Raw genomic sequence first — 12,910 nt, 5'->3', positions numbered from 1 at the left:
GAATGAGCGTGTTTGTGTCCCAATAAAACTGCATGGTAGTCATTGAAATTTGAATTTTATATAATTTTCCTGTCACATTCGTCTTTTGATTCCCCCCAAGTATTAAAAGATCTTCATAAGAAAAATTTTGATTTAAACTTCATCAAAATAAACATGTCTTTTCAAAAGATACCTTAAAAGCATGAAAAGACAAGCCATAGATTGAGAGGTAATATTTGCTAGCCACATAGCTACTGAGAATCCTAAAACTGTAATTTATAAAGGATTCCCAAAACTCAGTATTGTGAGAACAAACAGTTAAATTTTTAAGATGAGCAAAAAAAAAAAAAAAGATACACAGGTGGCAAATAAACACATAAAAAGATGCTCAAACTAATTTATCTTTAGAGAAATGCAAATTAGAACTACAGTAAGACACCACTATGCAGAAATTAGAACGACTAAAATTTTGAAAGACTGACCATACCAGTGACAGATAAGGATAAGGGGAAGTTAAGACTGTCATACAATGGTAGCAGGAACATTAAATGGTACACTGCTTTGCAAAAGAGTTGGACAGTTTTGTTTGTTTTTTTAAATTAACATTCACCTACAATGCTAAATTCTGAGGTGGATGCAGAGCAGCTGAAACTCCCACAGATTGCTCCAGGGAATGAAAAATTTATAGTCATCTTAGAAAACAGTTTGGCAGTTTCTTACATACTTGAAATACATTTACCATATAAACCAACAATGTCACCCCAAAAGTTTTATTCATTGAATGATAACATAGGTTCACACAAAAATCTGCATGTGAGTATTGGCCTCAGTTTTATTTGTAACTATGTGAAAGTGTCAACAATCCAATCATTCCTCACTTGGGGAGTGGATAAACTTCAGTGAGTCCACACGTTAAATTCTACACAGCAATAAAAAGGAAAAAACCAATACACACAACTACACTATACAAAGTAAAAACAGCCAGACTCAAAATGCTATACTCATTTTAAATTCCATCTTAGGAAACTTTGGAAAATGAGAAAGTTTAAGTTAAGAGGGCCTTCCCTGATAATTCAGTTGGTAAAGAATCCACCTGCAAAGCAGGAGACCCTGGTTCAATTCCTGGGTTGGGAAGATTCACTGGGGAAGGGGTAGGCTACCCACTCCAGTAATCTTGGGCTTTCTTGGTGGCTCAGCCGGTAAAGAATCTGCCTGCAATGCAGGAGACCTGGGCTCAGTCTCTGGGTTGGGAAGATCCCCTGGAGAAAGGAAAGGCTACCCACTCCAATATTCTGGGCTAGAGAAGTCCACGGACTATACAGTCCATGGGGTCACAAAGAGTTAGACGGAACTGAGCGACTTTCACTTTAAGCTTTTCTAGATTCCCTACATATGCATTAATATGTATTTGTTTTTTGTTTTCAAAATCTAGGAAAGTAGTACTGATGAACCTACTTTCAGGGAAGGAATGGAGACACGGAAGCAGAGAATGGACTTATGGACACAACAGGAGAAGGAGCGGGTGGAATGAATTGAGGAAGTAGCATCAAATATATACAGTATTGAGTGTAAAATAGATAGCTGTGGGAAGCTGCTGTATAATACAAGGAGCCCAGATGGTGCTCCTTGATGACCTAGACAGTTGGGATGAGGGAAGGGGCTATGTATAATTATTACTGACTCGAGTTGTTGTACACAGAATCCAGCACAGCATTGAAAGCAATTTCCCTCCTATTATAAAATAACTAAAAATAAAAATAAAAAACTATATCAGTGGTTTCCAGGAGCTTGGATTAGAGAAAGCATCAACAATTAAGTGGCATGGGGGAAATTATTTTTACGATGGAACTGTTCTAATCAATAAAAACATGATCTTGCCATTCTGTCTCTTATTTTTCTTATTAGAAAAGTTAAAAAAAAAAAAAAAGAATCCTATCAACCCTCTAGAGCTGGTATAAGATTAAGTGATACAAAGTAATTGCAAAATATCAAGTACCAAATGTGGGATCAACAAATAACACTCTAAGAAAACTATACTCAATATCCTGTAATAAACCATAGTGGTTTATTAAATAATACAAAAAAGAATACATTATTTATATATTATGTATAACTGAATCAGTGTGCTGAACAGCAGAAATTAACATTATAAATCAACTGTACTTCAAAAAAATAAATGTGAAAGAACACACTGTTAAATCAGTGTTAGTTACTTTCTGCCACTGTGAAAGTGAAGTCACTCAGTCGTGTCTGACTCTGCGACCCCATGGACTGTAGCCTACTAGGCTCCCCCATCTATGGGATTTTCCAGGCAAGAATACTGGAGTGGGTTGCCATTTCCTTCTCCAGGAGATCTTCCCAACCCAGAGATTGAACCCCAGGTCTCCCACATTGTAGGCAGATGCTTACCCTCTGAGCCACCAGGGAAGTCACTGTTCTGTAAATTAATTATTCTTCAGTGTTTGCCTAATCCAGGTCTTTGCCTGGAGCAACTTTTTCATAGGATCCACACATGTGCGGACCATGAAGTATAACTGGAGAACTACTGAGCTGTTGGTACCTGAATAAATAAGTGGAACCAGTTATTTCACATCAGAGGGGCTACAGTTACTTTCAAAATGTACTAGTGACTTCAGGCAAATAGCCAAAAGCTGCCTTATTTGGTACACAAATTACCCAATTATGGCCCCTCCAGGAGATCAATTCTGAAAAGAAAACATTGTTTTAGACTAAAGCAACTCCACCCTGGGATGGGGGTTGGCAATTGAAGGACAGATGGAATTTCAGTTTGTCTGCCTTCCTCCTGGGTTCTTTGAGCACAGCTTGCTCAGCCTGTTCATTCTTGACCAGAGTTATATCCTGTAAAGATCACACCCAAAGTATAAATTCAAATATTGCTTGAGGCTTAGGTGTCTCTATCTGATTTTCAGGACACAGATGACTATTTCCTTTTAAGCAGCAAATCAACTCCTAGGGATACACACCTTCAGAAAAGAAAAATATAATATTTATTATTTTTTCCAAGTTATAAAAGTTATAGATGCAAAATGGGACATTGAGATGTTACAGAAAAGTATAAAAAAAATGAAAAGCTTTTCATTCCTAAGAAGTAACGGCTAATAAAGTACACTATATGTGTGTGTCTATATATACATTTTTCCTTTAATTGTATCTTAGTTCCATAAACATCAATATTAATGACATCCAGGTTTTTAGAAGAACAGCTCTGAGCAGGTTTCCATATATGAATCAGGATTGTGTGGTTGTTCTTTGCTTGACCTTGGTGACCTTGAAGAAGAAAAAGATAAACAATGAGATGAACCTGATTATACATTTCTCCCTTCATTCACACTGTCACTTCCCTTTTCCTCTTCCCACCTAAGAGGCCCTTCTCCGACTCACCTAGCTTATTTAGTGAATTCCCATCTTTTGAGCCACCACCCCTAGTTCTTTGTTGGAACCCTCAAATGAGATAGGCACTCATACCCAGCATAAGTGCATGTGGACAGGCAGGAGTTTTGGAGAACAAGAGAAAAGAAGAAGGAATTATACTCAAGGCCAAGAGTTGAAGGGAAAGTTCTTACTGGGAGGAAAGGTGGAAGGAATGGGCAAAAGGTATTCCTGGTGCCATGCTGTGAAGGAAAGATTGGGATGTCTCATTGAGAGCCTAAGAACTGGCAAGACTAAAGAGGATGTGCATTTCTGAGTGCTTGGATATGTCAGCCTTTGTATCTGATCTGTTTGCATTCCAGTACAGGCACACCTCAGAGATAATATGGGTTCAGTTCCAGACCACTGTGACAAGGAGAATATTGCAATAAAATGACACATTTTTTTTTTTTTTGCTTTCCCAGTACATATAAAAGTTATGTTTATACAATACTATACTGCAGTCTATTAACTGTGCAAGAGCATCAATGTACATAACTGAATCAAAAAATACTTTATTACTAAAAAACATTAACTGTCATCTGAATTTTCAGTGAGTCATAATATTTTTTTTCTTTTTTTTTTTTTTCTGGAGGAGGATCTTGCCTGGATATTGACGGCTGCCAACTGATGAAGCTGATGTTTGCTGAAGCTTGGGTTAGTGGTGGCAATTTCTTAAATAAGACAATGATGGATTTTGTTGGAATGATTGACATTTCCTTTCAAGGAAAATCTGTCTGTAGTATGCAATGCTGTTTGATAGTGTAGAGGAAATTTATCACCCCCAAAAGATGTCTTTCAGGCATGAGGATTAACTTATATTGATTATTTTTTAAGAAACAGAAGCCTCTGGAAATCTTTCTTTTCACATCCCCTTTAGTACCTAAAAGATGCTTGCTCCTGGGAAGGAAAGTTATGACCAACCTAGAAAGCATATTTAAAAGCAGGGACATTACTTTGTTAACAAAAGTCTGTGTATTCAAAGATACGGTTTTTCCAGTAGTCATATATGGATGTGAGAGTCAGACTATAATGAAAGCTGAGCACCAAAGAATTGATGCTTTTGAACTGTGGTGTTGGAGAAGACTCTTGAGAGTCCCTTGGACTGCAAGGAGATCCAATCAGTCCATCCTAAAGGAAATCAGTCCTGAATATTCACTGGAAGGACTGATGTTGAAGCTGAAGCTCCAATACTTTGGCCACCTGATGTGAAGAACTGACTCATTTGAAAAGACCCTGATGCTGGGAAAGATTGAAGGCAGGAGGAGAATGGAATGACAGAGGATGAGATGATTGGATGGCATCACTGACTCAATGGACATGAGTTTGTGTAAACTCTGGGAGTTGGCGATGGACAGGGAGGCCTGGCGTGCTGCAGTCCATGGGGTCTCAAAGAGTCAGACATGACTGAGTGACTGAACTAAACTGAACTTAGCTACCTAAAGAATTTAGTTAAAGAGGCTGTTCCCAGAATAAAGGTCTCATAAGAGGTATCTGCAAAGAATATGGGCTAAGTGTGGTAGAGGAAACTTTGCAGGGCCCATAGAGTAGAGTTCACTCTCTGTCCCATCTTCTCTGGATGTCCAGCAAACATTTGTTTGCTATAACATTTGTTTTTCCATCTCCATGTGAATTGCCTTTCTCCCCAGTGGAGGTCTCAAACAACTACCCCTGACATTCTCTTTTATCATTAACTGCTATGGTATTTAACTGAAAACATATTTAAATTGAGGGTTTCAGCCATTTTGGTGAGCTATTCATTTTTTCTGGGTCTCTCATGAATCAGTCAGTTCAGTTGCTCGGTTGCATCTGACTCTCTGTGAACCCAAGGACTGCAACGCAGGCTTCCCTGTCCATCACCAACTGCTGGAGATTTCTCAAACTCATGTCCATCGAGTCGGTGATGCCATCCAACTATATAATCCTCTGTCATAACCTTCCCCTCCTGCCTCCCATCTTTCCCAGCATCAGGGTCAGTTCTTCATATCAGGTGGCCAAAGTATTGGAGCTTCAGCTTCAGCATCAGTCCTTCCAATTCAGGACTGATTTCCTTTAGGATTATCTGGTTTGATCTCTTGCTGTCCAAGGGACTCTCAAGAGTGTTCTCCAAACCACAGTTCAAAGACGTCAATTCTTTGGCACTCAACTTTCTTTATGGTCCAACTCTCACATCCATACACGATTATTGGAAAAATCATAGCTTTGACTATACAGACCTTTGCTGGCAAAGTAACGTCTCCATTTTTTTATATGCTGTCTAGGTTGTCGTAACTTTTCTTCCAGGGAGCAAGCAAGTATGACATGTGTCCTCTCCATGTACACATGTTATTAAACTTTTGTTTGCATTTCTCTTGTTAATCTATCTCATTTTAATTCTTATACCAGTCTAAAGAACTTAGAAGCGTAGAAGAAATTTTCTTTTCTCACCAACAATAGCCATAGTATAACTTTTTTCCAAAATTAGAGCCAAACTTCTCAAACCCTGGCACTGTTTTATCAATTAAGTTTGTATAACATTCTAGATCCTTTGTTGTTTCAACAATATTCACAGCATCATCCTCAGGAGTAGATGACATTTCAAGAAGCTCTTTTATTTGTTCACCCAGAGATGGTTAGATAGCATAACCAAGTCAATGGATATGAATTTGAGGAAACTCTGGGAGAAGGAGAATGAGGCCTGGTGTGCTGCAGTCCACTGGGTCACAAAGAATTTGGCATGACTTAATGACTGAACAAGAACAACAAGAAGCAACACCACATCTATTAAAGTTATCATCCCCCGCCACCAAGTCGCTTCAGTCGTGTCCAACTCTGTGCAACCCCATGGACTGCAGCCTACCAGGCTTCTCCGTCCATGGGATTCTCCAGGCAAGAACACTGGAGTGGGTTGCCATTTCCTTCTCCAAAAGTTATCATCAAAGTCCAGCAATTCAGTAACATCTTCTTGCTCCACTTCTAATTCTAGTTCATTTTCTACCACATCTGCCATTACTTCCTTCACTGAAGTCATGAACCTTTCAAAATCATCCATGAGGGATGGAATTAATTTCCTTCAAATGCTTATTCATCTTGGTATTTTGATCTCTTCCCATGAAATATGAATGTTCTTAATGACATCTAGAATGCTGAATCCTTTCCAAAAGGTTTTTATTTGACTTTGCCTAGATCCATCAGAAGAATCATATCTACTGCAGTTATAGCCTGGTGAAATGTATTTCTTAAATCATAATCCATGGGATGCAGAATGGATGTTATGTTAGCATGATAACAACATTAATTTCTTCCTATATCTCCATAGGACATCTTGGGTGATCAGGTGCATTGTCAATGAGCAGTAATATTTTAAAAAGGAATCTTTTTTTTTTTTCTTTTTCTAAACAGTAGGTCTCAGCAGTGGACTTAAAATATTCAGTAAAACATGTTGTAAACAGATGTACTGTCATCCAGGCTTTATTGTGCCATTTATAAGAGCAAAAGCAGAAAAGACTTAGCATTCTTAAGGACCCTAAGATTTTCAGAATGGTCAGTGAGCATTGGCTTCAACTTAGTCACCAGCTCCATGAGCCCATAACAGTAGAGTCAGTCTGTCCTTTGAAGCTTTTAAGCCAGGCACTAACTTCTCTTCTCTATCTGTGAAAATCCTAGATGATACCTTCTTACAATATAAGGCTGATTCATCTTCATTGAAAATCTGTTGTGGAGTGTAGCAATCATTATCAATCATCTCTGCTAGGTCTTCTGGATAACTTGCTGCAGCTTCTATAGACGCAACACTTGCTGCTTCATCTTGTACATTTATGTTAGAGATGGCTTCTTTCCTTAAACCTAATGAATCAATTTCTGCTAGCTCCAAACTTTCCTTCTGCAGATTTCTCATGTCTCTCAGCCTTCATGGTATTTAAATGTTAGGGCTTTTCCCTAAGAATGATTTCCATCCAGACCACAAAAATTTTCCATGTCAACAGTAAGGTTGTTTTGTTGTCTTATCATTCATAGGTTCACTGGCATAACATTTTTAATTTCTTTAAAAAAATTTTTGCATTCACAACTTGTCTATTTGTTACAAGAAGCCTAACTTTTGACAGCTTTTTTTTTCCTTTCTCACTGAGCTTAATCATTTCTAGTTTTTGATTTAATGTGAGACATGTATAACACTTCCTTTAACTTGAACACTTAGCAGCTTCTATAGAGTAATTAAATGGCCCAATTTCAACATTGTTTTTCCTTAGGGAATTGGGAGACCAAGGAGAGGGAGAGAGATGGGGGAACTGTCCATCAGTGGAGCAGTCAGAACACACATAACATTTATCAAAGAAATTCCCCGTCTCATACAAGTGTGCAGTTCATGGCACTCCAAAATGATTTCAATAGTAACATCAAAGATCACTAACCCCAGATCAAAATGACAAATACAAGAATTCAAGAAAAAGCTTGAAATATTGGGAAAATTGCCAAATATGACACAGACACTCAAAGTGAAAAATGTTTTGGAAAAACAACTCCAGGAGATTTGCTCTACATAGGATTGCTATAAATCCTTTATTTGTACAATAAACCGAAGAAAAAGCAAAAATCTATGAAGCACAAGAAACTGAAGTATAATAAAGCAAAGTATGCCCATAGTAGCCTTTGTTAGTATTCAAAGATTTGAATGAATGTGTGAGTTTGACAAAAACCATGGAATTTGTCCTGTAGGACCAATAACCTCTGTTGTTGACCAGCATGTGTATCTCACCAAAGGCAGGTAACTTTGTGTTCTGAAAGGCTCAGAGGCATCCTTGATCATTTATTAACAGATCTGAAATGGGCAAGTAACTATCCTCTGACATAAAAGATATTTCCTCCATTTTATAGATGATGAATCAGAAGTTTCTAGCATTTAAGTTATTAGTCAACTAGCAAATTGTATAACCAGGATTCAAAATAAATTTGCCTTAAAAAGTCAAAATTTAATAATTAATCCACCTGATCTGAAAATTCAAACAACTTTATAATATTTAGCTTAGATATAGCTTTTGATAGACTTTCTGAAGTTTCTCTCTTTAATATGATTTAAAATATCCTTAAATGAAAATTAATAGATGTTAATGAAAGAAACTGAAGATGACACAAACAGATGGAAAGATATACCATGTTCTTGGATTAGAAGAATCAATATTGTTCAAATGACTATATTACCTAAGGCAATGTATAGATTTAATGCAATCCCTATCAAATTACCAGTAGCATTTTTTATAGAACTCCAAAAAGTTTGTAATTTGCATAAAACCACAAAAAACCACAAATAGCCAAAATGATCTTGAGAAATAAAAATGGAGCTGGACAAATCATGCTCCCTGACTACAGACAATACTACAAAGCTATAGTCATCAGAATAGTATGGTACTGCCACACACAGAAAAAAAAGGCATATAGATCAATGGCACAGGCTAGAAAGCCCAGAAAGAAGCCTACACATCTATGGCCAATTAATTGATGACAAACAAGGCAAAAAAATACAATGGAGAAAAGATAGTTTCTTCAGTAAGTGGTGATGGGAAAACTTGATAGGTATGTCTAAAAGAATCAAACCAGAACATTCTCTAACACCATTAAAAATTAAGCTCAGGATGGATTAAGGACTTAAATGTAAGTCTGGATACACTAAAACTCCTATCAGAAATATAGGCAGAACGGTCTTTGAAGTAAGTTGAAGCAATATTTTTTGGATCAGTCCCCAAGAGTAATGGGAAAAAAAACAAAAATAACCAAATGAGACCTAATTAAATTTAAAAGATTTTGCATAGCAAAGGAAACCATAAATAAAACAAAAAGACAACCCACAGACTGGGAGAAAGTGTTTGCAATGGATGCTAACAACAGGGATTAATTTACAAAATATAGAAACAGCTCATACAGCTTAATATCAAAAAACAAACCCAATCAAGACATGGGCAGAGGACTAAATAGGCATTTCTCTAAAGAAGACATATAGACGGAAAACAGACTCATGAAAAAATGCTCAATATTGTTTACCATTGGAGAAATGAAAACCAAAAATACAATGACTGTCACCTCACACCAGTCAGAATGGCAATCACTAAAAAGTCTGTAACAAATGCTGGAGAGGATGTGGAGAAAAAGAAACCCTCTTACACTGTTGGAGTGAACATAAATTGGTGCATCCACTCTGGAGAACAGTATGGAGGTTCCTTAAAAAAACTAAAAATAGAGTTACCTACAATCACACTCCTGGGCAAATATCTGGAGAAAACTAATTTGAAGAGACACATGTAGCCCAATGTTCATAGCAGCACTATTTACAATACCAAGACATGAAAGTAACCTATACTCCCATTGACAGATGAATGAATAGGGTAACAATGGAATGCTACTTAGCCATAAAAAGAATAAAATAACATGGATGAACCTAGTGATTGTCATAGTGAGTGGAGTAAGTCAGACAAAGGACAAATATCATATGATATCACTTACATGTGAATTCTAAAAAATAAAAAAAATAGAAAGATACAAATGAACTTACCAAACAGGAAAAGACTGACAGACACAGAAAAAAATTTATGGTTACCAAAGGGGATAGTGGTGGGGGGAGGGAAAATAAATTAGGAGTTTGGGATTAACATATACACATTACAATATATAAAATAGGTAAACAACAAGGACCTACTGTATAGCTCAGAGAATTATACTTGATTTTGTATAATAACCTCTAATGGAAAAGAATCTAAAATGAATATATATATGTGTGTGTGTGTGTGTGTGTGTGTGTGAATACAATATATAAATATATGTGTGTGTGTATGTAACTGAATCCCTTTGCTGTACACTTTAAACTAACCTACATTTTAAAATATCCTTAAAAATAAGAATGAAGAAAAGGAACTTCATACACACTAAATGACAAGGGTTAGTTATTTCACCTGCTAGACTCTCTGTGTAATAGCAGCAGTATAGTTTTCTTAAAGACTTCTACTTTGGAACAATGATGACCCACCAGAAGATCTCACCTTGATGAAACTATGAATTACAGATCTCAGCTGCCTCTTATGCCCACTTTCTCCCAATTCAAAGCACACGAGTGTAAGTCTGTCACCCTCGTCACAGTTGACACTGGTTAGTCGCTGTCCATAAACCACGACTTCCATCACTCCTGTATCATCTTTTATTTCATAATATATGAATTCATTATATACCGATTTCTGCAAAAGAAAATTAGCATTCATCTTTTGAGAACTGGATCAGGAATTTCCGCTTTGAAAACTTTGAAAAATCGAGAGTGTTAGTGGAAACTTTTCTCTCAGAACAGTTAATACTAGCTGGAGGTCTAGTATTACAGGTATCAAACAGTGTAAGATATCTTGTTCAGTTTATCCTCCCATATAAATTCTCTATCTTTTCTTCCTTTAGGTGTTTGTATGCTGGGTCATTCTAGAAAAAGGGATTACTTCCCTAATTTTTGCTGCTTCCATCTAAGAATAGCTGAGATTTCTTAAGGAACTTAGATGTGATGTGGTCTGATAAGCATCAGAGGCTTTTTTGGATTTCCCTGGCTTCCCTGGTGGCTCAGACGGTAAAGCGTCTGCCTGCAATGCGGGAGACCCGGGTTCGATTCCTGGGTCAGGAAGATCCCCTGGAGAAGGAAATAGCAATCCACTCCAGCACTCTTGCCTGGAAAATCCCATGGACAGAGGAGACTGATAGGCTACAGTTCATGGGGGTCGCAAAGAATTGGACACGACTGAGCGACTTCACGACGAAGAACAGAGAAGAAAGGCTATTCCTGTCTTATGATGAGTCTAAAAAAGATTGCTAAAACTCCTCCTTCAGTTGATTGTTATTTCAATATGTAATTCTTTCCTCTATCTTCTGTATCTATTCATTCTTCCCTAATCTGCCCAAATCTTGACTCTAGATCATCTCGTTCCATTGTTCTAGTTTCTATGTCACTCACTTTACTCATCAATTCTGCTAATGCTCATGTATGCACATTCTTTATAATAGAGTGCACAAAAAACAGGGTATAAGTAAAAAGCCACCCTAGAAGACATATATAATGGAATATGAAACATACTTCACATAAAAGTTAGGTCAGCTAAGTTTAGTATTTCTATGAAGTGTTGGGACTAAAATACCTACTCTGATTCTAAGAATTCACCTAAATTCTACCTTTTATTGTCCATATAATAAATTTAAAAATGAAATGACTTGGTTTCTCACATTTTTTCAATATCCATATTTCTCATCTTAATGCTAAAATTTTTGGCTCAACAGTTTTTTGATGAAAGAATGTGAAGATGTGAGAATACTGTACAGTTCAGATGATCAGAATCTTAGCTAATTGTTGATAAGAGCAGATTATAGGGCAAAGCAGTCTATTGATTTCTCATCTTGTTTGTCACAGTTGAAATCCAAGCTTGAAAGAACAATTCTTTATTCACAAATTAACTTAAACTGTCACTGAAAGGAGTGCTCTCTCTGTGTTAACATGTTAATAATATGTTAATAGATAAATATAAATATAAATTCTGCACAGGGTGGCTGTGAATGGATTAGTACAGCTCATAAAATACTATGATTTCTGGTGAATCACTTTCTTAAAAACTTGCATGTTGTTATGGCAAGAAGAATGTTAGGAAATTATCAGCCCTATATTCTGAAGTGAAAGACTGCACCCAACTATCCCTGGTCAGAAGGGCTTTGAGTTCCTATATTTATGAAGTTAACTATACTCATTTGGCAGTTAAGACTTGAATTCTGGGATTGCAAAAGAAATATTGCAAAACAATGATGTGGACTTACCTTATGCACCACAAAAACCCCATTCACAAATGTTCCTAGGTCTTGCAGATAAAGATGACTGATTTTAGGAGTTGCCTTTGCCTTTTGAATTAGGCTTTTAGAGATCTCCATCTTTCGGTCAGGCTTAACATCAGACACAGATATGACATTGAACACTTCCAGGAACCCATTGCGGCCAATATAATCTGATATGGCAATGGCTTTATTGGGGATGAACTTCTCCTTCAGGGCAACATTAAAAATCTTCACTTGGAAGAACTGACTTTCAGTAGCCACTGTGGCATGAAACATCCTCTTGCCTCCTATGACATCATATGTAAATGGTTCCGTTGCCTTCAGCACCATCACTTCTTTGGGACCCCTCTGGAAGCCCTCCTCTCTGGAAGCTTCTTTAGGTACAGACTTCAATCTTGGTTTCTACTTAGAAGTACACACCAAAAACAGGCACAATTAAGAAAAGGAATGCAGTTTCATTCCCTAATGAAAACCATCTATGGCTTAATGTTGAACCTCAATAAAGAACATAATCAGGTAGAGCTTGAGGAAAAAAAAAAAAAAAGACAAAGGTCACTAACATGGTATAAATAAACGAATGGAATAATGGAGAAGATTTAATTGGTGATTTCTCTCTTTTTTTTTTTTTTCCATTGTTTTATGAGTGTGGTAGGAAGAATATTTTTCTTTAAAAAGTGTTAGCTCAAAA

The 12,910-nt window shown here is 36.9% G+C and overlaps 1 protein-coding gene across 1 annotated transcript in view; it reads right to left on the bottom strand.

Moving 5' to 3' along the window:
* Window positions 1-728: 728 nt before the first annotated feature.
* LOC133238774 (gamma-interferon-inducible protein 16-like) overlaps window positions 729-12,910 on the bottom strand; it is a 46,419-nt gene continuing 34,237 nt past the window's right edge. Inside the window, exons 7-9 of the mRNA XM_061402248.1 lie at window positions 12,208-12,624; window positions 10,416-10,607; window positions 729-3,267 (exon numbers count right to left, since the gene is read on the bottom strand). Coding sequence (XP_061258232.1) covers window positions 3,229-3,267; window positions 10,416-10,607; window positions 12,208-12,624 — 648 coding nt within the window. The 3' untranslated portion in view covers window positions 729-3,228. The remainder of the gene's footprint in view (window positions 3,268-10,415; window positions 10,608-12,207; window positions 12,625-12,910) is intronic.

The sequence above is a fragment of the Bos javanicus genome, chromosome 3, assembly GCF_032452875.1.
Source record: "Bos javanicus breed banteng chromosome 3, ARS-OSU_banteng_1.0, whole genome shotgun sequence".
In the NCBI taxonomy this organism is placed as follows: domain Eukaryota; kingdom Metazoa; phylum Chordata; class Mammalia; order Artiodactyla; family Bovidae; genus Bos; species Bos javanicus.
The sequence above is the reverse complement of the archived record's forward strand: the minus strand, read 5'-3'. Positions and strand labels throughout refer to the sequence as shown.